The sequence below is a fragment of the Gouania willdenowi genome, chromosome 21, assembly GCF_900634775.1.
Source record: "Gouania willdenowi chromosome 21, fGouWil2.1, whole genome shotgun sequence".
NCBI classification, from domain to species: domain Eukaryota; kingdom Metazoa; phylum Chordata; class Actinopteri; order Blenniiformes; family Gobiesocidae; genus Gouania; species Gouania willdenowi.
Genome location: NC_041064.1, coordinates 9,888,148 through 9,915,046, shown reverse-complemented (window position 1 = coordinate 9,915,046; position 26,899 = coordinate 9,888,148). Strand labels below are relative to the sequence as shown.

Sequence of the window (26,899 nt, the reverse complement as noted above, 5' to 3'; positions counted from 1 at the left end):
TATAAATTTGGGACAGTTTAATGTCAAACATCATTCTGTGTCTATTTTTTTTTTTTTTTTTTTTTTTTACATTTCTCAAAATAGCAGAGCAAGTCCATAAAACTTGGTATAGGCTTTTTTCTCATATTCAACACTGGGAAACTTCATAGAAAGAAACCAAAAACATTTTACACACACAGCTTTTACATTGTAACTATTTTATCTGATCAATAAAGAAATAAACTAACCTGTTAATTCAACATATATACTTTTTTAAAGTTATCTTATCTAAGTCAAAGGACCAGAAATGAGCTGCCCTGTGTGCCCTGAGATAAACAACATTCATGGAAAGTCTTGGTTGTCTTAGGGACATCTTCTTTTTCTTGAAATCGTGAACTGAAATTTCACTGCAATTTTTGCTGTAAATTAGGATTTCCAAAGTGCAATCTTTTTATTTATTGTATTTAAATGAAATCAATACAACTCAAAACAAGCATAAAAATGCAACATGCACAAAAATAAATACATCAAAATGTATTCACTAATAAATCAGTGTTTTTTTCCTTTATTTGGCTGAATAAAAAAAATAATTAAAAGTGGAATTAAAAAACCCACGCATAAACATCTACAAATATGCCACTCAACCAGTGTCAAATTTTGTATTTATTTTTTTATTTTATAATTTATAAAATCAAAGACAGATGGCCCTGCATTCTTATCCCTGAGCAAGTTCTAAGTTGTGATACACTCACCCAAAAACAAGTTCTAAAAATTTGACTTGCAAACCATAAATATTCAATCACCACCAAATTTACTTGGAAATTTCAGATTTGAACCAATCTTTAAAATGTATAAAATGACAAAGGTGTTATAGGAGTAGGATGTATATAGTAGGATTCATAATAAATTGAATCAGATTCTAAAACGTTTTATAGCTGATAGTTTTGATGAACAGAAGAGAAATCAACACTAAACAAAAGTTGCTCATCCCTCTGGTGGTCAAAGAAGGTAATGAAGAAGACTGACAGATGAAAAAAAGCAAAAACAAAAAAACCACTTCCTGAATGTGATTTCAAAATATGTTTTGAACACAAAAACATATTTCCTTGAGCTCAACTTTGTGGTAAAAGTCACTCGTCGTATCTCTTCACAAATTACTGAATTAAAATATACTAACCTTGGTAGTTACACTTGAATGAAAAAGCAAACCACTGGTTTCCTCAAAACAGTGGTATAACTTTTATTTTGAATACTCTAAGCGGAAGTAAATATACGAGCCAGTGTCGGGTCACTACTGCGGTAAATCCAAAACAACCCAAGTTTGTTCATTTTTTTGACTTACTGCTGTTTATTTACACTGTTTGGACAATGAACAACAAGCAGTTAGAAGACACCGACGTTAACGATACGGTAGAAAGACTACAAAAGAAGTATTTGGACAAAAAGAGACAGGTTTGAGTTTGACAACTTTAAGCTTTTAGTTAAAAAAAAAAATACAACCACTTCAAACAGTACAGGCTTTCCTTCTTATTACCTGTATGGTAACATTATAATTAGCCTTATCATTTAACACGTGTAAAACACCTGTGTGGGAATGGAAGTGTAGGCGACAGTTTGTCTACTTTTAAATTTACAGTTAGGTCCCTTAAAAATAATTTCATCATTTTCATCCTAAATGCCTATTTCTTTGATGATCTGATGGGCCTTTAAAGTCTATATATTTAAAGCAAATCTTAATTTTTTTATTTATTTATTTATTTTAAATCTACTGTATTGGTGCACAGAGCCTTACCTAGGGATGTCCCAATACAACTTTTTCCACGATACTTATATTGCAGCCTTGCGTATTGGCTGATATACCGATATTGATCCGATACGATATCAGCACGAATCATACATGCTTTTATTACTTATTCTGTAGTGTGAAATCTTAGAGAAGGCTTGATTATTTTAAAAAAAAAAAAAAAAAAAAACAGACCAATTTATTATAAACCAATGGATTACATATAACTAACCTTTTAGAATAATAGTATTTTATAATTTAATAAATGAAATTTAAAAATTAAATAGAAGATGTTTAAAAAGTAAATCCAAAAACCAATATATACTATATCGGAGATTTTAGATGCAGTCCGATAAAATCCGATATTCGTTTTCTGGCTGATATCGGACCGATATCAATATCGAATTGGGACACCCCTGGCCTTAACTGTCTCAATAATCATCAATATGTATCTATTTAGGTTGTCATATTTAGTTTTTGACATTTATGCTTCTTCACTAACTATTTATTTATTTTTGCAGTTTCCACAATCAGATGACACTCCAAATGGCAACCAAGGTGAATGTCCCTCAGACCTCACACGCTTCTTTTATTTTCATCATTGTAATCAGGGATTACCAGACTATGGTCCTATGGTATCAGATATGGGGTTGGGTGATATGGAGCAAAAATCATTTCAAACAGGCACTTTTAATAATGATTAAAAATAAAAAAATAGCTGCACATAATCAATATGTTGTGCAGCTATTTCTCTCATCAGGGACAGTAAATGACTGCATGCGGCGTGGCTTGTTTTAGGGCAGCTCTGGATTACGACCACTCATTAATTAGATTCAAATAATTAAGGTAACAAAAAACTGAACACTTGGTCTTTTGTCATTTTTACATTGTTCTACTTCTAACTTATCAGCTTTGTGGACAAAATATCTCATAATATATCCTTGCATACATTGCCTATATTTTTTTCATTATTTGTATAAATTACATTATTTTTTACGTTATACTATATATACATAAGTAAGTAAGTAAACTTTATTTATATAGTGCTTTTCACAGCCAGATGTCACAAAGTGGTTTACAGTGAACACAATTAAATTTAAAACAATAAAAAAACACAAGCCTGTTTAAAAAAGGTAGTCTTTAGCTGCTTTTTTAAAAGTCTCCACATTGTCAAGGGAACGCAAGGACAGAGAAAGTTAATTCCAGAGACGGGGCGCAATAGCTTTAAAAGTCCTGTCTCCTCGGGTTTTGTGACTGAGGACCTCAGACTCCGAGCTGAAGTGTAGGGCTGGATCAGATCAGTGACGTAATCTGGAGCCTGTCCGTGAAGCGCCCTGAAAGTCACGAACAGAATTTTCAAATTCACACTGAAGGCAACAGGAAGCCAATGGAGAGACTACAGAACAGGAGTAATATGGTCTTTCCTGTTGGTGCAGGTCAGAAGCCTTGCTGCAGAGTTTTGTACATAGTGTTGGCGGGTCAGCTTCTTCTTATTTAGGCAGGTGAACAGGCTGTTGCAATAGTCCAACCGCAAATGACACAAAAGCATGAACAATAGTCTCCAGCTCTTTTTGCGAGACCATCTGTCTCAGCTTGGCGATATTACGCAGTAGAAAGAAACAGTTGTTTAGTTTGCACTAGAGACATGTCTTTATCAAAGATAACTCTGAGGTTTCGCAAACTAGTTTTGACAAGGGGTGTCCCGATCCGATATCAATATTGGATATCAATCGGATTCAAATTTCCGGATTTTGCGATTTTTTAAAATTTTTATTTAATTTTTAAAAAATTATCATTTTTTCATTCAATTGTAGAATATTGTAGATATGCGGTTGAAGGTCAAAGATTATGTAACCAATTGGTTAATAATAAATGGGTCAGTTTTTCTCATACCTACTGTTGTTGACTATTGTTCTTTGTTTGAGTGGCATCATTTGATCAAGCCTTTTCTAACATTCCACACTACAAAATAAGTTATTATTTTTTATTAAAGAAAAGAGAGAACATTTAAAAAAACAAATAAAATTAAAAATAGAACGGATGTATGAGTCATGCTGATATTGGATCAAGACTGCAATATTGGTATCATATCGGAAATGAAAAAGACACGCTCAGGTCTCCCAGGTGTTGCTTAATACCAGGGATGACACTGTCGGGGGCAACAATGAGTGTCTCAGTTTTCTCTGAGTTTAATTGGAGACTGTTCTCACTCAGCCACTGTTTGACATGGGACAGGCAGTTTGTGGACTTTGGAGATCTTAAACGAGCAGTGCAGTTGCATGTCATCTGCGAACAGGTGATAAGACACATCACTGAACTGCTGAATTATCTGTCCAAGAGGGAGAAGGTACAATAAAAACAAAATTGGCCCTAGGACTGAGCCCTGCGGAACACCCCAGGATAGTTTAGGTGACCTCGACATGAACATACAAACTTAATAGTAAGCGTTTCCTTAAGTGTGTAAGTGTTTCACTTTGGCTTCACATGCTGGTGACCTGAGATTGACCCAAGATATTAAGTAAAGTTATATTCTTTTGGCTTTTTTTTAACAGCAGGTCAAAGTCACTTTACACCACAGCGATCCAAACCGACACGTGAAGAGTTCAAATGTTACAGTGACTCTTTAAAGTAGCTCTTCAAAGCTGTAGCCACCCATTCTGACCAGTGAGTAAACCACAGTAAAGCTCTGCTCGCTTGTAATTTTGTCAACATTTTGACTGAACAGGTTGTTTTTTTAAAGATCTGGCTGTGATCAAGCTCTGCAGAACCTGGATGCTGACTCTCAGCTGCTGTTTACAGAATCAGGTGTGTGAAGATTACTGGCAGCTTTTCATAACAGTATTCTTTGAAGTAGAGCATCTATCACCATATCTGAGCAAAAAAATTGGAAACATTTACGATTTTCAACCTCTGTTTGATGTTTGTCGTTTGAAATTGTAATAATATTTCCAGATATTCAGTGATATTCACTAAACTTCTTATTGTGGCTTAAATGTGTTACTTTGGTTCTATTTATTAATATATACAACTTAATTTTCCATAGATGTGACGTTGCCGTCCTGTGTGTATGGCAGTGCTGGTTCACCTGAAACAGAGACATGCAGAGAGTCACCAATGCTTCGTTCTTCTCTTGGCTCACGTCACTCAGATTCTTTCAATCTTGCGAATATTTATCAAGAGATGATGATGATTTATGAGCAGCTGCAGGTGAGAGTATGGATTGAATGTGTATCCTCTGGGCCTGATTTTTCAAAAGGTTTAATCTGGATAAAATGTATCCTGACTTTGTAATCCTCTTTTTTTTGCTATCCATGTTCACGTAATCCATTTTACTTTTAAGCCGGTTTTTCAAAGCAACATCGAATTGGATCAATCTTATGTGGATAGAAACTTTTCAGGATCACCAAATCTGGATAACCAGTGCTTTTCTTTGTTTGTTGAAGGGCACCTTAAGCATTTGAAGACCCTTACCAACCTTCTGCATTCTGCCAGAACCAGCAAACAGGACGCGCATCAAGGAAAGCAATAGTTACTGTAGACAGCATTTCTAATTTGGATTTGTTTTGGATTTCAAAAACCAGTGATGACATTGCTTTATTATCTTATTTTATCATTGCATGCATCACTAAAAAATTGTGTGATGAATATAGCGGTTCATCTATTAGTGACAGAATTATTTGGGGAATTATTTTATGAGGCCAAATTCTTTCTACTTTGCTGTAGGTCTATACTGATATGCTGAATATGTTATAGCCTACGTAATCACAGTAGCCTTTTTAATAAGTATATCTTGTAGGCTATACTGCATGATCCAAATATAGAATTATTTGATACACTTTTACAACTCTCATTACAATTTGGGCCTGAAATCCATGCTGAATCCGCCCTTCTGATGTCTGATGGGATTAGTTTAATCCAGATTTTTTTGGATGAAAGTGATATTAAATCCTTCTAAAAAGTTCTGAAAAACCCAAACTAAAGGTTTAATCTGGATCAAAACCAAGATTGGATTATGTGATCGAATTTAATTACGTAATCTGTCTTTTCTTTTGAAAAAACCCATTTCTAAGGTTTGATCCAATCCGTTATCCAGAATCAAAAACCATTACTTTTGAAAAACCGGTTCCTGATGACTTTTTTTTTTAAAGAGAGAGCTTTCATAACCTTGTTTGCCAGCTCAACATGTCTGTTGCGTGCTAACAGGAGGAACGACAGAGTCAGCAGCAGTGGGAGAAGGAGTTGTATGAGAAAGAGAAGAGGTTAAAGCAACAGGAGCAGGCTTTGAGAAGGTTAGCTGGGCTGGAGGAGGAAGTTCAGACTTACCTCACAGCACAGGAAGAGGTCAGAAACTGTTTAATGGACTGTCACAATTCTGTCATACAAAATAGGGTATAGTCTGCACTTGTGACTTCAAAGATAAGTTGCATTAATTGTAACGTCAGATTGATTTTGTGTGTTTACTAAGTAAAGCTCTTTCCAACAGAGACGCCGACAACAGCTAATCCAGCTGCGCATTGCACTGCGGGAGAAAAGCAAAGAGAATAAGAGACTCAAATCCAGCTTCGACAGCATCAAAGAGCTGAACGACAGCACGAAGAAACAGGTTATTGTAATGGTTACACTGATTATACATACATAGCAGTAAGCTAATGTGTCCACCAGTGGGCGCTGCTAGCTAACCTTCCTGTCTTAAGTTTCTGGTAACAGTAAAGTCCTGGGTTGACACCTGTTTTGTTGGTTTAGGCTTTTTTGAAAATCTCTGCTTGTAGCTGTACAAACATGAGCTACAGGGAAGTGAAACGCAAAAATAACAGACTTGATTTTGACTTCACAAGTTGGACATTTATCATTTTTTTTGGTAAATCAACAGTTGACTGACATGAGTGAGCAGAAGAAGAAGCTGGAGGGTCAGTTCCAGAGGGTGCAGGCACGACTCCAGAACCTCCAGGGAATATTAACCGAGAAGTTTGTGTGTGTGTGTGTGTGTGTGTGTGTGTGTGTGTGTGTGTGTGTTTTTTCATCGACAATGATAATATTAATAATAACAGTAGTAATAATAATAGTAATCGCTGAATTGAAAATAACAAACAACACAACTATTATTATTATTACTGAAGAATGTGTTTAGTATTAAATAAATGACAGTTTGTTGACATTGATTTAAAAAAAAAAAAATTATAATATTACTATAATTGATGATAATATGTATTTAATCTTTTTAGAGGAAATAAGAGCTCAACAAAGCATCACCAGGATGTCAGAAGGACCATGTTCAGAGTTCAGAGACTATTCAGTCCAGCAAAAAGCAGAAAGGGGCTGTTCCTGGAAAAGCCAATGAGAAGGTACTTTCACTTTGAATTTACGCCTTGTCTGTGAAATATATTTATTTATTGTTAAATGTTTTATAGAAGGCATTTTTATCATCACTTGACAAACTCAAAGATATTCTTCTGAAACCCTCGCACTCCTGGCTCTTAGTGTATGATTCTTAAAGAGTAATTTAGAGGTTTTTTATTGTAATTTCCATGTTACCATAAATATTAAATTTGTTTTTCGGGATCAGCAGCATACAAGAAAGGAAGAAGAAAAGAAAATAATAACTTGAGTAGTTAAATGATATATTTTTTTATTTATTTAAGTATATTCTGTAGATTTAATATATTTTGTCCTCATTTATTTAGAGACTTAGTTTGTTTTTTATATTTCCTTCAGCCCAGTTTAGGTCCTCTATCACAAAGACTCCTAGGCCTCCTCCTGGACTGGGTGCTCGATGGACAGATTTTGTCATCAGTGGCAGAAAATGAAGCGAAAGCTCCTGGTTAGTGTTTGCATTCAGAAGCTTCACTCACTGAAAGATTCATTAAGGTGTCCTGTTAGTTGATTTTATTCAGATCTTTGAATATTGTCATAAATCAGGATAAAATGTTGACTTTCATCTTTAGATGTTGCCGTTATTGGCAGATCAGCTTCATCACACCCCTTCATCAAACCAGTGACTCCTTCTTAAGCTCCTACGTCTCACCTACTGGGCTGTGAGACACTTGGAGAACAGCACACACGTAAGTCCACTTCATGCAATGCAAAAGAGCATCACCTGATATTGATGTGACATTTTTTCATGTAGCAACTGGTGGTGCATGGGACCAGATGAGGCCCTTGGTTTAACTTTGTGTGGTCCTCAAAACAAATACACAAAATGACACCATACAAACACACAAAACAACAGAAATCACTCAAAACACACACAAAATGATATCACATGTACACAAAATGACTCCAAAAACACAATGACAACAAAAACACATGCTCAAAATGGCCCCGAAAATGCAAAAAAACAACAAAAATAGACTAAATCTACTCCAAAAAACACACAAAATAACAACAAAAAACACACAATGTGAGAAGGAAAACATAAAAAACAACAATAAAAACATACAAGATGACTCCCAAAACGACACAAAGTTACAACAGAAATGCACAAGGTGTCAAAGGGGACAACCAAAATAAACAAAATGATGACAAAAATACACAAAATGACTCAACAAAATCAAATAACACAACAAGGAATGTCTCCAAAAAACACACAAACAGCAAAGATATGCAAAAGATTTAAAAAAACTCACAAAGTGACAACAGAAATACACATATCTTTCCTGTATAAATGATTCGATCAGTCGTTATTACGAATGCTGGCGTGAATTTTGATAATGTGGCCGTTGGATGGAATAATCACATTTTTTTGGCCCCCACTGTGATAAAAGCTGCTCAGTTCATTTGAGTGCGTCCTTCACTTCTGTGTGTTTCCACAGCAGGTGGTGATGTCAGCCACTCTGAGGCGAATAGGAGATGAAATGCTGAAGTCTGCTGGTCAGTCGTCGTCACTGCAGTTTAAAGGTCCTGATGTGACAATGGCCTCCATTGAAGCTCCCAGAGCCTTTAGCAGTTCTGCCTTTAATCAGAGCCTTTGTCCTGAGACACGCATTCTATCATCCCTCATCATTCTGTGCACGATCACAAAAGGTAATAAAAGAAAATGCAAGGATTTTTATTTGTTTTTTAATCAAATCAAACAACATAATGTATAATGTAGAGTTACTACCAGTTGTTGTGCAGTAATGAGGTAAATTACTGTATTTTACATTAACAAGAATGGACAAAAAATATGGTTCTTTAATTATCAGCCTGCCACAGAGGAGCTCTCAAACAACATTTTTTCATTAATTTTATCAGGTAAGGTCAGTCAGGATGTAAGCAATGTGCAAAACACATGGGCACCAGTAATGCATTAACCATAGAGACACTGGATCTATAAACCATTAAACAGAAATACAGTCCTTTATTTACCATCTACGTAACTCAGTTATTTAGCAATGGTTGGACCAGGCAGGATATATCAACATAATAGTAAGAATAATAATAATTATTACTGTTATTATTAATAGGAATTATGTTTATATCCTGAAATGGCCCACCATTGTTGATTTAAAAAATAAATAAAAAGGATCATTGTTGTTCAGCTCTTGCTATTTTTTTTGCTATTTTATCAACAATAAATGTATTCGTCTGATAAGAATCTAGTAGTTTGATATTCTACTGATTTTTGTAGTATTGCAAATTCTTTGTAGTTTTAATCTGATTTCAGTTTAGTTAATTTAGAGATTTTCACGCAGCAGATGAGAAGATAGATTTTTTTCTTTTTTACAAAAAACTGTCAATCAATTTTAGTTATAATTTTTCCATCTTGCCTTTTAGGCATTCTTATTTTAGTATTTTTTTAAATATTATTATAAGTAGTGGTCTCATTAGTTGTTTCTTTTGTTTCGTGAATTGTTTTCTAATTGTTACTTAAAATAGAGTAAAACTAATTCTGTGTTACAGTGAGGTTGAGTCATTGTTGTATGGTTTTAATCAATTCAAATGTCCTCAGAATCAATTCTCTTCAAAGGTTCCTCTATGTTTTATCAGGTGTTTGTGTGCGACAGCGACACTAAACACTGGAAGCTATGAATCCACAAATTAGTGTTTTTTACATTAAGACTGACAGTTTAAGGTTCCCATTGGAGAAAGTAAAAAAAAACATTTTCTCAAAGGGCTCAAAACTCTTTGGTATCCACTCCATAAATCTGAGAGTGCTCAAAGGCTTTAGCTGACAAATCCTGACATATTTTATAAAACTCTCCCCTGAAATAACTTTCCATCTGCTTTTAATGCCCGAGGGCGGCTTTCATGGATGTGTACGGAGCCTTTTTCTGTCAGTCTGCTCCCCAGCTTCTCTTTCTCATTTCTCTGGAGTGACATGAAATCAAATTGGTTATAATGGGCAGATGTTTTTTTTTACCCTCCTTATCTGCTTTGTCTTCATACATAATTGCTAACTGTTAGCTAACCAGCCAGTCAAAAAATTAAGGCTTCACATATAGAAGATATTACAGTGTATGGAGTAACCACAGGTGCACCAGGGCTGTCTCTAGGGTTTTAATATGCATTCAACTAGATATTAGTGTTAATTCACTTTTAACTTAACAGGTTAATGTCCAGTTTCTGAAAAAATAAATGTATAATCTCTTCTTTTAATTAATTTCATTCTTTTGAAAGTATTTTAGGAACCTAGACATTGTTTAAATTCAGTGAGAAATTAGTAGGTTGGGGAAAAAAAAACTTCCTGATAACTTTTGAATGTATTATTGTCCAAGCAACAGCAGTTAATATGAAAGCCAGCTCTGAAGCAATACAAAAAACAACCAAAACAGATTCCTGATTTTTAAATTAAAATTTCTTTTTTTTTTCAACAGCTGACGTTGTGGCTCAAGTTCTGATCAGCCTCTGATCTGAGCTGGGGAGTGAGGACAGTCGAGGCCTGTTCCTCCAGTATGGAGATGTGCACGTGCTGCTGTCTTTACTTGGTCGTGCACGTGCAGGCCAACAAACACCTCTGGACATCCTGATGCAGCTCACCCAACAGTCCCGTAAGTAGGCCTGTCCTATTTTCTTTTTTTAATGCTTATTATTATGGTTTTCCCACAGTGGATGGTTGACGTTCCAGCGTGCGCAGCAGCATTGTTAAGATTTACAGTCGGTGTTTACAATGTGAGCCTGGGAGTCGTTTCTCCTGCACTTATTTTCTACTTATCTGCTAACAAAGGATGGCCCCACTACTGTGCAGGCTGATTAGAGCTGTTTCTGTTGAGGGATAACACGACTAATTATAATGTCTATCTGTATGGCTTACACTTTGTGTTTCCTATTGCTTCAAAGAATTCAGCTCCAGTTCAGACACTAAAGATTACATTGAAAAATAAATGTTACTTAATTCATTTTTCATAGGCAATTTTAAATTTGATTTTATTTTGATGTTTAGATATAAGTTATATGTAGTTTTTAATAAAAAAAATCAAAATGAATATATATATATATATTCAAACTTTTTTCATATACACTATATTCAGACTTTCATATATATATATTTAAACTTTTCCTATATTTCTATATTTTTTTCAGACATTTATTATATACATATTCAAACTTCCATATATATATATTCAGACATTTCTTATATATATTCAAACTCCCATATACATATTCAGACTTTTATATATATATATATATATATATATATATATATATATATATATATTCAAAATTTTCATATATCCAAAATTTTCATTCATTCCATATATTCCCAGTAAATAAATATATATTTAATTTCCTAAATGGCTTGCCATATATATATATATATATATAATATGAAATACATTTGATTACACTAAAATGTGTGCTGTTTTTTCCATGTCTAAGGGGTAAATAAATACATACAAAAAAAGGGTTTCAAAAAGTTCTATTTAGCAAACCACAGATGGTTTTTAAAGCTTTTTAAAAAACAAAAAACAAAAAGCTTTTTGACTTATTGAACCTCACCAACTGGATGATTTCCCTTTTTTTGATCTCAGCAAAACTTTGAGAAGGATGAGTGTTTGATATCAGCACTTTGTTAGATACTTATTAAAGGAATTAGTCACGTTATCGAAAAAAAATGTTTTTTAATTATATTTTTTTAAGTCTTGGAACGTTTCCCTTTTAGAATATTTATTTTAGTTCATGACCTTTTTAGTTTTGTTTTAACAACTAAGAAGAATATTAAACATGAATGTGTGTGAAATGGTGCTGTTGAGGTGGCACAGTTCAATCGTTCCCCTTTGTTCAAGATTTACAAGCTGTCCGGATTAGATTATACCTCTTTAATTGGATTTATATCGACTCGTCCAGCTGTAACTCTCACTGTCATCTCCATCTAAAACCCACATGTGAAAGGTAGTAGCTAGTCTGAGCTCACATCCAACATTCACAGGTTTTTCATTGCCTTTGAACTCCCATCCACCTCTATTCATAGCCACTAGATTTAAAAGAGGTGGATGGTGAAGATGGCAGCTGCGTTGAGTTTCCACGGCAGGGTGAGTTTGACAGGATTATGAGCCATATCATTTTAAATAGCTATGTGCTAATATGCAGCAGACACCATGTGCCAGTGGCAAACAAGGCCTGAGCTGACCGTGTGTGTGTGTGCGCGCGCTTAAAGTGGACTGTGAGACGTACTAATGACTGCATTTTACAAGCCGTAATGAGAGGAGGTTGGAATGTGGTGAGGGAGAGGGGAACGAGGTTAATATAAATGTTCAGAAATGTTTCTGATTAAAGGAATACCATGACTGGACTGTTTTTATAAACTTCATTCAATCAACTCTAAACCTGGATTTTGATTTTACCAATGCTTTCACATCATCATCACTTAAAGTTGCTGGTAAAAAACATTGTTATCAGATAAAGACACAGTGGATACCTCAAAGATCAATAAATCAATGGTCATTTGCCCAAAAAACAGATGTAAAACATTGAAATTGCCACTCAAAAGTTTGTTTTTTTGGCATTGTCCGAAAAGTTTTGCACATTGCATTGTGGGATGTGGAGTCTCGAAAATGAATGCTCGTGTGTTTTTTACTTTGTTTTTACCCATATAATCTATATTTATTGGGGATGTCCCGTTACAACTTTTCACTTCCGATACGATGCCGATATTGCAGCCTTGATTATTAGCCGATGCCGATATTGATCCGATACGATATCAGCACAAATCATACATACTTTTATCACTTATTTTGGCTTGATCAGGTGATGTTACTCATACAGAGAACAATAGTCAGCAACAGTAGGTATGAGAAAAACTGACCCATTTATTATTAATCAATTGGTTACATACATTTTAACCTTCAACATAATTTCTACATTATTCTACAATTGAATAAATATAATGTAATACTGTATATATCAGAGATTTTAGATGCAGTCTGGCTGATATCAGACCGATATCAATATCGGATTGGGACATCCCTAACATTTATATTTTTTAATTTTATAAATTCTGACTGTAGTTCTTAATGATGTTGTTAGTAATCATTATTGTATTTTTGGTCAGTTTTTTTATTATTATTATTATTATTATTATTATTATTATTATTATTATTATTATTATTATTATTATTATTTTAAGTACCTGTGACTTTTTAGTCACAGGTACTTAGTATCCAGTGGTTCCCAACCTTTTTTGTGTTGTGACCCCATTTTAATGTTACAGAGTTGTAGTGATCCCAAAGACATTTAGTTTGTTTTGCTGTGTTATAAATTCAGATTAGCCAGGATTAGTAACAAGATGTGCTGTCTTAGATATTTTAAACTGCATTTTATTTTAACTAGATCAATATTTGAGAAAGTGAAAGTATAGAATACAGTTTTTTAAGATTGTGTTTTAATTCATAATAATAATAATAATAATAATATTTGAAAAATTGAAAAATATTTTTTTCTAACCAGTGATGTTCTCCCCGAATCAATGACCACACATTTTGGACGATCCCATTTAGCGTTTACATGGCCACAGGGTATAAATGTTCTACCTTCCACCTCTAGGGCCATCTTACTGACCACTGCAGTAAAGTAATAAACATTTTTTTAATTAATATTAAGTATTATTTAGCCTTTTTTGGATCGTGACCCCATTTTGATATCACAAATATCTATAATATATTATATATTCAATAATTACGTTTTGATCATATATTTGACTCGATTTATATTTGAGAAAGTGAAAGTACAGAATACAGTTGTAAGAATAATAAAGAAGAATAAATAAATAGTTCAAATACATTTATAATCATTAATAAATTCCAGGCGACCCCAAATGGGCTCATGATTCCAAGGTTGAAAAAAACAGCCTTAGACATATCTTGTGTTTGTATAAGTCATTATGAACATGGTGAATAGTGTTGTTTTGTTTTCCTATTGTGATGTTGAGAGTAAGGCGTGACAGTCCTTAAAATTGTCATATATATATATTTTATTTACTGTTAGCCCTCTTTTCTGGTCAGTGAATGTAATGAAGTTTGTTGTGGAAAATCTGTGAACTTTACCATGATAGAATAAATTGAATTAAATTAAATAAAATCTTGAATATTTTTCTCTTGAAAAATTAAACAAACTTTGTAAACTGAGTGTCCATAAACAGTAGAAATGTGTCTGATGCAGCGAGTTAAAAAGCTTCAGCCTTTTATAGCAGCGTATACTTCTGTTGAACTGTCAAAATACTGAAGCGTCACGTGTTTAATAGATGCGTTGTGCAGTTTATCTTAGCAAACATCAGAGGAAAAGTCACATTGTTTGGGTTTCAAAGCTCCGCAGTTTGAAAAACGTTCAGGAAAAATATGCAATGCAAATGTTCTTCAGCCTCATTTCCAGTCATGTCAGTTTAGAGTTGATGTTATTGCTGGACGTAGACTCGCCAAAGCTAATGTCAGATTCACTTTATTTCAATCTTTCTTATCTGAACATGATCCTTTTCTAAACCTGTCCAATCTCCTGCTGTGATTTAAGTCTTAAATCTGCTGCACCTGCCAACAAAAAAGGGCCGTCTGTCTGCTGCACGCATTGTTTTCCCACTGCAGTCTTTAAGGCAATAAGTCAGGGCTTGAAAAAGCTGAAATGGGATTTTAGCAAAAACAAATGTTTGTTTACTTTAGACTGAGTTTCTTTTAGGATTTTAGTTGGTCAACTTATGCTGCAATTAGTTAAAAAAAAACTCTACAGCTTCCATCTGTGTGGGTTGGTGTTAGTTTTGAGGATTTAAAGTTAAAGTGACGATGGACTTTCACCTAAATACAGTCACTACAAAGCTACTCTGAGCAACATCTGTATCTACTTGAATGTACTGCAGGTAATTTTCCAAACAGGCCTGAGAAATATCTCTAAAGTGAGGCATTTGTTATCAAAATCAGATCTCGAACTGCTCATACACGTATTTATATCATCACGCATTGACTATTATAATTCTGTTTTCACATGTTTTAATAAGTCGACCCTAAACAGACTCCAGATCATACAGAATGTTGGTGCCAGAATTTTAAATGGTGCTCCCAGAACATGCTGCATTACCCCCATTCTTTCTACTCTGCACTGGCTTCCAGTTAAGTTTCGAATAGAGTACAAAATCTTAGTTCGTGCTTTCCGAGCATTACATGGCCAGGCCCCTCAATATATTTCAGACTTGTTGTGCACCTACATTTCAGGGCGCAGCTGTTGGTCAAGGAGACCTGGCGTTCCAGGCTGTGGCCCCCAGACTCTGGAATAACCTGCACCAGTCTCTCAGGGCGCTCAACTGTGTGGAGACTTTTAAAAAACTGTTGAAGACTTTGCTTTTCAGAAAACCTTTAAACATTTAAACATTTAAACCTTTAAACATTTAAAATCCAGTTAACTGGATTTTAAATGTTTATTATCCTTCCATGATGCTGCTCCTATGATGTATATGCGATCAATTTATCCACTGCTCTGTACAGCACTTTGTGATTTTATTTGCAAAAAGCACTTTATAACTAAATTACTTACTTATTTACTAATCAAAAAAGGGCTTTTTCATTTCTTTCATTAAAACACATGTTTAAAAAACCTCCGTATAATTTTCTCTTTGCTTCTCCGTGTGTTTGTGTTTCTAGGATACTTGAATCTCTTCCTGGAGGCGTACAGCAACGAGGAGTTTTTCCAAACGGCTTCTAAACTCCTTAAAGACCCTCGTCTTGAGATGTCGCCGTTAGAAAAAATCTCCATCCTGCTGCAAAAGCTCTCCACCATCAGGTGAACACAACAATGCAGTCACATTGATTGGATAGGAGTCATTGTTATGGTTTGGTCAATAACAGCTACAGTGTGATATATTCATTGCTGGTTTTAATTGTGTTGGATTTCTGGACATTTTACTCAACAATTAATGGGAATTTGCTTCCTATTATGTTTGCGTGACCAGTGTGAGTTAGTGGACTGAAGACTTTTTTTTAGGTGCATCCTATTTTTTACTGGAAAAAGAAACTGGCATAAACACCAGTACACTGTACACCACCATTGAGTAATTGGGTGAGGAGAAGTTTCAATAAGGTGGGAACATGTAAAGCTGCATGGATTGTGTTTTTATTAGATGGTGATTATCTTTGTGCCAAGTTTGATTTTTAATGGTTAAGGAGGAGTTTTTCCAGGGCGGGGCTTATCTCTTAAAGGGATCCTCCACTGTTTTTACAAATATGGCCTAAAACCTTTGAAATGTACTTTTTAGGAGATGCTGTATATGCCTAACAAAACACACGTTATTTTAAGATGGTGGAACACAAGTTCTTAAATTGTAAACTAGTCCCATTTTTAAAAGTTAATAAAACAAAGATGGTGCTAAACAATGCGTTTTGTTAGTTATAGATCTTCTAATAAGGACATTTAAAAGATTTAGGTCACATTTGTAAAAACATAAGAGGACATTTTGGAGCATTTTATGCTCCCAATTTTGTGGGAACAGTTTGTCAATGGTCTCTGCAGTTCATAAAGCAGTGTTTTTCAACCTTGGGGTCATGACCCCATGTGGGGACGCATTGAATGTGTTGAAAATAACAAATATATTTTAAATTATGAATTTTCAAATTAAAACACACAATCAAATGAAATACAGTATAAAGAAAAGGAGAAAGATAAAAACTAAAAAAAAGAAAATAAAAACAGTATAAAATATCTGAGGTGTATTCCAGAAAGGAGGTTCAACAAACTCTGAGTTTATCTGGGTATCAGATTCCATTACAGCTGGTATGAAGTGGGTCAATCCTGGGTATGTAAACCTTGGGTTACTTACGTGCACGAGCACGATAAAAAGCCATCATCAATTGAGCAAAGATCACATGAACTACCATGGCAACCACCCGATGGATGAAATAATATGAAATGGAATATGAGTCTGTTCTAAAGGTTCATTCACACAGAGCGCCACTTCAGCTACGAGTCGCTTAAATCGCCTGTGATTAGTTGCGCTTTTTGGTCACTTCATCACTTCATTGTGCCAGTGACATGACGACCGGGAAATAGTGTGAATTATATGAAAAAAATGTGTCTGTGGAGCCGGGGCTGCATCGCTGGGAGGGCTGCTGCACTGAGAGGGCTGATCACTCCACTTGAACTTACGGTTTAAATGCTCAACTTACGGAGTTTCTAAAGGATGAGTTCACTCAAAATGTAATTATAATTTAAAAGGTGTATTCAAGGAGTATTCCACTTTCATTTGGCCCCAGTAAGTTGGGAAAGTGTACAGCCCTTTCGCTACAGTAGCTATAAAGACGGCGACGGCTGCTTGATGTCGCATCATTTATATTGATCTTTAATGTAATGTAGTCGCTGGAGTCGCCTGGATCATAAAAAATTTGACTGAGCTTGGATTCAATCCCGCGGCCCTACGCTATGCGACCGTAACTTTCAATATGTGGTGGCTGGTGACTACACATCAAAACAATGTAAAGTCAATGTCGGGCCTTAAAAGTGTATTAATTTAATTACCATTAATTACCAATTAATTGCCATTTTTCCCTTTATGTTTGCCACAGGTTTGTATCCAGGGAACTTTACGAAAGACGTCAGTAGACGTTCTAGTGCAGATCAACTAAATGTTCTGCATCCACATTGTTATAAAGAAAACTACCATTTGCAAAAAAAATGATGAAGGGTGACCGTGGCTCAGGTGGTAAAGGGTCGTCTTCTGATCGAGAGGTTGGGGGTTCGATCCCAGTACCGGACTGCTTCAGTGTGGTTATAAAGCGCTATATAAATCACGTCCATTTACCATTTTACTAATGTGTGTCAGAGAAGAGTCAAGGTAAATTAAAGTGTTCCCTGAGAAGCAGTGTTTATGTGGGCGGAGTCAAGTAGAAGCCCAGGGTTTCTTAGACAAAACCTGCCAGTGAGCAGGTTCAGTTCACGGAGAATGTTACCATGGTGACATACTCAGAGAAGAACTTACCTCGCCTTCAGGAATGGGATACTCAGAGTTTCCCTCATTTGAGCCCAAACATAACCTGCTTTCTGGAATACCCCTCTGAGCTGGTGCGTCTTGTCACTTTCTGAACTAACCCTAGCTACTTTTTATTGTTACACAGTATAACAAACATGATCAAAAACTAATTCTTGAAGAAAATATTTGGGGTCACCAGAAATTTCTGATCTAAAAATGGGGTCACGATCCAAAAAAAGGTTGGGAACCACTGGCATAAATGGTCCATAAAGACATGAGCAAGTTTAGATTTGGATTTTGATTAGTCATGATGATAAACCTATTGTCTGAATAGGGGCAGAAACTGCATCCAATAGCATAATTTGATTGTAATAGTCGGATTTCAACCCATAGAGGGCAGTCACTCTTACATTTTAACAAGAAAATACACCAAATTTAAATACTTTAACGAAAATGTCCAGAGTTGGTCAATCAACAACACTGCTTAATACCCAAACTTATTTTCAGCAGAAAAAAGTGGTTTTAAGGCTTAATTAGATTTTAAGTAAAGGTGTATATATTATATACTGCTGCTTTCATATGCTGTGTGTTCAAATATGGATAAAACAGAACCTAACTGGTTTTCTTCTCTGTTGCTTCCTTCACTCATTTTTCTTCTTCATTATTTGGAACAGCTTTGGATCTTTCACTTTAACTCTAAGTCTGAGTATTCTGTCACTCAACAAAACATACTGTATCATCACCCTATGTTTGTTTTTCACTAATTGTAGGCCTTTAATACTGTGATTGTACTGATTAGAATGCAGAAGCGTTTACATCTCTGAACATCAGTATAACATATACATCTATAAGTGGCATCTTGTCCTGTGTTTGATGTGTATTTATTTATCTTTCATTCAGGAGGAACCGTCATCTTTTTGAGGAGTCGTCCGTCCGTCTGCAGGTACAAGAGCTGCATAACAAAACTGAGCCCAAACACACATTTCTGCTCCTCAACCTGAGGTCTATCCTTCACAACCTCACATAACGCACACACACACACACACACCTCTGACTTCTACCTCATTACTTCAAGCGTTTGCCTGTAGTTTTAATGTTAGCTAAACATAAGGCACACAGGCCCATCTCATTCAGTCTCAAATACCATCTGCTCATTCACAGTCTCTCTGCGTCCGACTTGTGATTAATTTTGACAATTTTTTCTCTCCGTCACAACTGCTTCTTATTGTTTTGTTTGTAATGAGCGACCTCCATTGTTTGCTTCCCCACACTTAATCTGATGTATTACGTGCACATAAAAAAACCTCCTTGATACTTCCTGCCAAATGAAGCAGAGACTGTGAAACAGCAATAAACAACAAGAGGAAAAACACATTGAATTCGGTTGGTGCATTAAAACAGAAATCTATATGTTTTATATTAAATTTTGTATTTGTCCCAAAGCGAGAGGGAGCTGATGAAAGTAATGAGCTCAGTTAGAGATATTTGGTTTCAGTCGATGGAAGCGATTACTTAAATCTATTTGGATTTGACTTGGCAGCGCGGACTGGAAATGATTAATCCAATTTTTTTAACAATTTTAACAAACAATTTTGGGTTAGTTACAAACCTGCTGATGGTACCTTTAATTCAAGCCTTAGTTTTAAATGCACTTAATCTGTACTCTGTAACACTGTTGGAATAAATTTTTTATCATTTTTTTTTTTTGCTTGATAAGTTTTTGCTTCATACCAGTTGGTCTTTGTGTAATAGTATTTTACTTACTTCAAAATCAGGGATATATATTCAACTAATCAAAATAAGAGTTTAAAAATATGTTTATTTTTAGTTACAGTAAGTCTTGATAGATTAAATAAACACAAATGTCAACTTATCTTATAACATGAAGTACACATTGATTTTCTATTTAATTTTCTCTTTCTGAACCTAGATTTATGTTCATAATATTCAATCCAAAAAGTTGCTTTAACCCAAAATATTATTTTCAATCAGAAATGTTTTTAATTTAAAGTGACTTTGAGTTCCTATAAAAGCGCTACATAAAATTGATGCATTATTATTATTATTATTAAAAAAAAAAAAAAAAAAAACCTTTTCAATAAAAAAGGCGCTGCAAACAAATATTTGACACTTAAAATTTTGCATTAAATGACTATTGACAATGTTTTGTTTTTTATTAAAGGAAGTTATTATTTAATTGAAAAAAAATTATTTCTAGACAAAAAAAAAATCAATAACTAAAACACATTTTAAGTGTTCAAATTATTTTTATTTATTTTTTTCGAACACTTTTTCTTGGAAAAAGTAAAATCTTAACAAGATGAAATATCTTAAATGAAGGCAATAAATGCTTTTTTTTTTGCTTCTTGCCAGTTGGTTTTTGTGTAAAAGTATTTTACTTACTTCAAGATCTTTTAATTTTTAAATAATATATTTTATTTAAAATAAGCAAAATCATTTGCCAACAGAACAAGAAAATTGGCTTATACGAAGATGTTTTAAAATAAGAAAAACATATTGAAATAAAATTATCTCCGACAATAACTAAATAATAATAAACAATATTACCCTTGTGCTTTTGAATGCACAATATCAATCTCGTTATTATGGTATTTATTTGCAAGCTTAAATGCAGCTCGAAGACATTAAATCTAGTGGAAATATTAGCAATGAGATCATTTTTATTTTATATTTGACTGTTTTTTTTTTTGGTTTTTTTTTTGTGTAGTTTGCATGTTATCCATCTGCAGGTTGAGATTCCCTCTGGTTTCCAACAACTTCTGCATTGAATTTCCTCCAGCTGTGCACAGATACATTTAAAGCCCGAGTACTCCATCACACAAATAACTTGAGATTTGCTCCCTCAAAGCAAAGAACGGGTTAATCTTAAAAGGAAATATTCCACAAGGAGAGGATATAAAAGTAAGAAAAGTTCCTCAACAAGTGGCACTGTTTATTTGTGCATGTTATACCGCTGACCTTTTGAAGCTGCTTTCATGCCACAAATCAATGCCTCATGTTGGATGAAAAGAGATTAAAACGTTTTTTTTATTGATTAATCTTTAATAGGAAACGGCAGCTCAAACCACACTTTAAAAGAAAGCTTTTAAGAATAAAATATGTTTGAAATAAAACATTATGCCAGAAATAAAAAACAACAACCTGCTTTTAATATCTGAGCGAGAGTAATTTTTGAGTCACTGTGTATACTTATAGACTCACATCTGCAAACAATAGTTAGGTCCCCCCAGAAATGTTTTAATAAATACATGTTCATTAACCTTGGAAACCTGAATATTTAATTTAAAAATTTGATATTTTTATGAAATAAAATTGTTTATTTTCTGTGCAGTTTTTCCAAATAGCTTGTAAAAGTCATCGATGTGCTGCTGTTGAGCCCTTTTAACAAGGGCTGCATTACACCAGTTCACTTTGGTTTATAGGCACTTCTGCGGTTGTACGTAGGCACCGCAACACATCCAAGAGTGAAGGTAATAGATCTGTTAATGTACAAAAATGACTGGAAAACGGTTTTGGTTTGGGTTCTCTGCACTTTAGTGGCAGTTACAGCGTAAACAGGCGGGTTAGTTTACTGGCTTCTTTTCCAGAGGCTCGTCTGAATGCTTAGACACATGTGAATTTGCATCTGAAAGATATAAATAAACACATTTTGTTTCTTTTGGACCGACTGTTACAGACACAGAAATGAAAAAAAAAAAAACCTCAAATCCTGGATCTCGATTAAAGAAAAGATGCCTTAAGAAACATTCATTCCTTAAGTTCTTCCCCTTTTTTGTCGGATGTTGTTTCTTACCATAAATTCCTCACAGTTGAAAACTAAAGTGTTTTATAACAACGGTCTCAAATCCAAATGATGCGTAATATATTACAAACATCAAGGCTGATGCGACGTTAATAAAGTCCTTCTGTGATGATCGTAATGTTACATCTACTGCTTCCTCATCATCAGCCTTTTACCACAGGAAGCGTCCCAAAGGAAGTATTTCAAAAAAAGAGTTAAAAGCTTTAGTTAATTCTTGGTGGATTAAAGAAACACAAATGTCAAATAATTTCTAATTAATTCCAGCAAGTTAATTTTGGTTTCTTTTTAAAAAAATATATATTTTATGGTTTCATTTATTCAGACTACTTTTCAGGAAATTTACTTTGAAATTTATATTGAGCTCCTCATACGTTTTGGCGGCCAACTGTATGTCTTCCTCAGAGGCATCTACTGATCAGTAGAAAAGTAAATTTCCTGAAAAAAATTTCCTGAATAAATGAAACCTTAAAGGTGCAGTCTGCAACTTTTATAAAAGTGACTTTTGTCATATTTGCTAAAGCTGTCACTATGTAAGGACAGCTTTACATCAAACTAGTGTGTGTATGGTCTGGAGAAGTAGAAGATGGCATTAGCGACTTTTGGGCTTGCAAGGTAATTACTGCTGCTTGATTTACATTTTATTTGATTTGCAATTGTTACACTAGAACTCTGTGGTGCATGTGCTGTTTGCGTGCGTGCAGCAGCCTCTGTTTGTGCTGCTCTAAGTGACACTGTGTTGTTGCTGCTGAGATGTGTGCACATTGAGAGAGAGAAGCGCTGCAGTAATATGCTTTTAACAGAGCATGTTATAATATTATGATGTTGTTGTCGGACTAACGTTAGCTTGTTAGCTCCTCTGAGGGAGGGACTTTGGAAAGTTTGGAGGCGGGGCAAGAGAGCAGCGGGGAGGGAGGGGGAGAGAGGGATCTGAGAGTCGCGGACTGCACATATAATTTATATTTAATGTTTCTCTTTCTAAAGGTAGAATTGTGTCAAAAGCGTTGAATCCAAAAAAGTTGCTTTAACCCAAAATAATATTTTCAATCAGGAAAAACTTCAATAAAAAAAAAAGTAAGTTATTATTTGCTTGAAAATAATTTTTTTAGTTAAAGAAATCTTTTTTTGTATTTTGTCCATATTATGGGCAGGATCGTTTTGCCTTTATTCAATCCCAAAAAATGTGTTTCTATGAAGAAAAGAAAAAAAAAACTTCAACAACAAAGAACATTTTCAATCAAGAAAAAAAAGTGTTAAAATTAATCTTTTGGGAAGTTTTGACTTTATTTTTGCATTCAAACAGGTTTTTTCTTGGAGTGAAAAATGTTTTGAAGTTGTTTTTCACATTTATTTTGATTTCCTAACATGTTTTGACTGTCAACTGCCAGTCTTCTTCAGAGGCATCTGCTGATTGCTTTGATGTTTCCTGGACTTCCGCGTAATAATTTAAAGGAAGACAAAAATAACTTTTTTTTTTTTGTTTTTCTATGTTTTTTTTATCATTAGCTAACAAGCTAGTAGCGCTTAGGGCATGTTGTGTAGCTTATGGAGCCTTTACAGCGCTGTAGGAGGACTTATTTCAACTTCTCGAAACAGTTGTCCACAAATTGATACTACCTTTCAAAGCTAATGTAAGCTAGTGTAAGCTAATCTTACACATAAGTGTTAATAAATGGTTATTTTCTTCTTGCTTGTGAAATCATAAAAATGTAAAGATCCATTTGTCCAATGACGGAAAAATCAGTTGATCATTGAAAGTCCAAGTTTGGAAAAGTAAAAATGCTAAAATAAATAAATAGTAGTAAATGTCAGCTGAAGCAAATGACATTCAGTGGACATCCAGTCTTGACGTCTTGTGTTGTGGCGTAAGCTAAAAATCACATGAATGTGTGACGACATCTGGGAAATATATACGAGTCTGGAAAATCAGTCATTAAACGTGTTATGAGGTATTTGATGTGTATGAATGTTTATGGCCCGGATTGCATTAAATTTCACTTGATTCCCTTTGTGCTCTTAATAAAGTGGCCTTTGAGGGTCCATATAGCAAATAAAAACCTTCTGTTGGAGCTGCAAAGGTTAAGGAGAACATTATTCCAGAATGGCAATGATGCATTTTGGCAAAGACACAGCAGTTACTAAATTACAGGGATGGGTAACAAAGTGCAAAGTTTTTTTTTTTTTTTTTTGCAGGAATTTCTTCAAACTTAAGAGGCTGCTTGACAACAAAAGAACAGACACAGCGACGTGTCTCTTTAAAGAGGCCTCGCTGTGTCCAGTCCTGCTGTCACTGTCTGATTTATTAGCTTTCATGACTTGTGCAGCAGTATCTGCTTAGTGTTTTGGAGCAGGTTTTACCTCTATACCAGGGTACCCTGGACAGCATCAACCACACAGTCTGTGATGGATGTTTGGGTTCTTTCAGTAAACCAAAAAATTCCGTAAATTACCCCAAAAGAGTCCCTGTGCCCAGGTCTGGATGGTGAAAACCTATTAAAATGTTATTTGGTGGGTGGGAGGTTGAGGCTGCCTGTAGGAAACATTGGTGGTTCCAGTTGAGCAGAGCCATAAAGTCAAGTCAATCAGTGTTTTCAAGCACGCAGACCACCAATTGTAGATTATTTCCACTAGCTGCGATATGCATAACTGGGAAGTCTGGGCAACGCAGACTGCACATGGGATCTGGGACGTGTACCTGATGGACTTAAAGGAGCAATTGTGTGAAAATGAGTGGAACCAGCTGCAAGAGTTACGGACCGACTTTGTTCCAGACGATTTCCAGCTTCAAGTGATTTTTTATGGTGCTATGGGTGGCTTTAAGTTCCTAAATGCTTTTTGATTTGATGTTTTTGATAACAGTAAAATGCCATCTCTGCTCAACCCTGGGGTCACGAGACACTGGGAGGAGGTTTCCAGATGCCTTTAAGAAACAGAATATTTTCTGAACAATTTGAGCCCATTTTTGCTTATTTTTGTCATTTTTCTGCAATTGCACCAAACTTGCTGTATTTTAACCTATTTTCATGATTTTTTTCTTGCAATACTTTTGCACCTTTTAATGCGTTTTTGCTATATTACTCCCATTTCTACCACTTCTCCATCAAATTTCAACTCCTTTTTTGATATTTTTTTTTCCACTTTCAAGACATTTTCGGCATTTATAAACCCTTTCCACCACTGTTCCCACCTAATGTCACATATGTTGACCAATATTGTAATTTTTAACCTTTTTTCACCATAATTCATGCTTATTTTTGCCAATTCAACAACACCAACGATTTGTCATGCCCATTATTTGCCAGTTTAAACGAACTGTTTCTACTTTTTAAATGACATTATCCCAACCCTAACAACCCCCCACCACCCATTTCTGCCACTTTTAAGCCAATATTGACACTTTGAATCCCTTTTACCACTTTTTCTGTCTGTTTTTGGAACTGTTAACCAATTTCTTTGGTTTTTAAGACCCCATTTTACCACCTTTTCTGTCTGTTTTTGGAACTTTTAACCAATTTCTTTGTTTTTTAAGACCCCATTTTACCACCTTTTCTGTCTGTTTTTGGAACTTTTGACCAATTTCTTTGGTTTTTAAAACCCCATTTTACCATCTTTTCCAACTTTTTTTTTGTCAATTTTAACCCATTTTATTTACGATTAAAACAACGAATTACATCGTTATGATCACTATATACTATGGCACAAATAACAATTAACTTGCTGGATAACAGTGGATAATATTCAGATAAATAAATACATGTGGTTATCACAGATTCATAGAACAATGGACCATCATTTTGCTGACTTTATAGATGGACCCCAAAAATCTCTCCCCTTTATTCCCCGTTATAGATGACCCTGTCTCCACATGACTGTTCTTCAACGTTCATGTCTGCGTTCAACCACTGTCAGGTACAGTGGGGGTCCCCGGTCTATAGAACCTTTTATTTTGAGGGTCGTGAGCTGAAAAGGTTGAGAACCAATGATTTAGTATAGATAAATAACTATTTGTAGATGTCCTTGTAAACATTTAAATAAAACTTAAAACCTGCATTAAAATAATATTTTCAGTCTTTACAATCCAGCTGAAAACACACTTGTCAGTGTAATTGTTTTGCCCAGGTTCATTCCATTGAACTCTCTGTTAATGTTTTATAATTAGGGCAGTTAAAGTGTTTGAGAACTCTTGGGTTTGGTAATACAAAGAGCCAATGACTTAATTCATTGAAACCTAATCTTCACATCATAGTGAATGAATGAAACCACAGTGTGCACATTGTTCATCTATTTTAATCCAAACATCAAGAAAAATGTACGTGCCCGAGGTGTGGACGCCGTTTGATGTTCCCGCTGGTGACTGACAGGTATGAGTGTGTGCATGAACATGCTGCGTTGGGATGGAGGCGCTTTTCACTCGCTCAGGTTTAATGAGGCTTTTGGTGGGCACTCCTTGCCCTGAAGAGGCTTTCTTTCCCCCTTCAGCTTCATTCTTCTCGCATGAATTTAAGGCTGCTAAAGTGGTTTAGACGCAAAACAGGCCCTGAAGACTCATATTTGGGCACATTGTGGGTTCAAGGGAGAAGAACTAATTATAGAAGATTGGAAGTGTTTGCAGCAATTTGAGAGAAAGTCATCCTCAGAGACAGGCCTTAATATGAGATTCAAAGTTTTCTCCACACTTTGCAGGTCTGGACATGGCTTAGAAAGACTAAGACCTGACCTGAAATAGCAGCGATGGGAACTTTTAGTGGGGGCCACAAAGATGTGATTCTCCAATTCAAGGGCCACATTATCAATATTCATGTCAGAATTTCGGTTTTTATCGTCTGCCATTCTGTATTGTTTGGTACCTCATACATTTTCTTTTTTGTTATCAATTTCCACTATTTTTCAGTAATTTGTAGTCATCTTGTGGGTACTTGTTGTCATTTTGCATAGTTTTGTTATCCTTTTGTTTTTTTTTTCA

The 26,899-nt window shown here is 34.9% G+C and overlaps 1 protein-coding gene across 1 annotated transcript; it reads left to right on the top strand.

Moving 5' to 3' along the window:
• The first annotated feature begins 1,265 nt into the window (after positions 1 to 1,265).
• On the top strand, positions 1,266 to 19,501 carry ccdc138 (coiled-coil domain containing 138). The gene is given in 15 exon segments (XM_028436117.1): positions 1,266 to 1,431; positions 2,284 to 2,320; positions 4,318 to 4,426; positions 4,503 to 4,567; positions 4,806 to 4,969; positions 5,966 to 6,103; positions 6,246 to 6,365; positions 6,633 to 6,727; positions 6,985 to 7,104; positions 7,480 to 7,627; positions 7,705 to 7,821; positions 8,572 to 8,782; positions 10,555 to 10,728; positions 15,799 to 15,937; positions 19,017 to 19,501. Coding segments are annotated over 15 exon segments (1,848 nt in total). The 5' UTR covers positions 1,266 to 1,347; the 3' UTR covers positions 19,144 to 19,501.
• Positions 19,502 to 26,899: the final 7,398 nt, after the last annotated feature.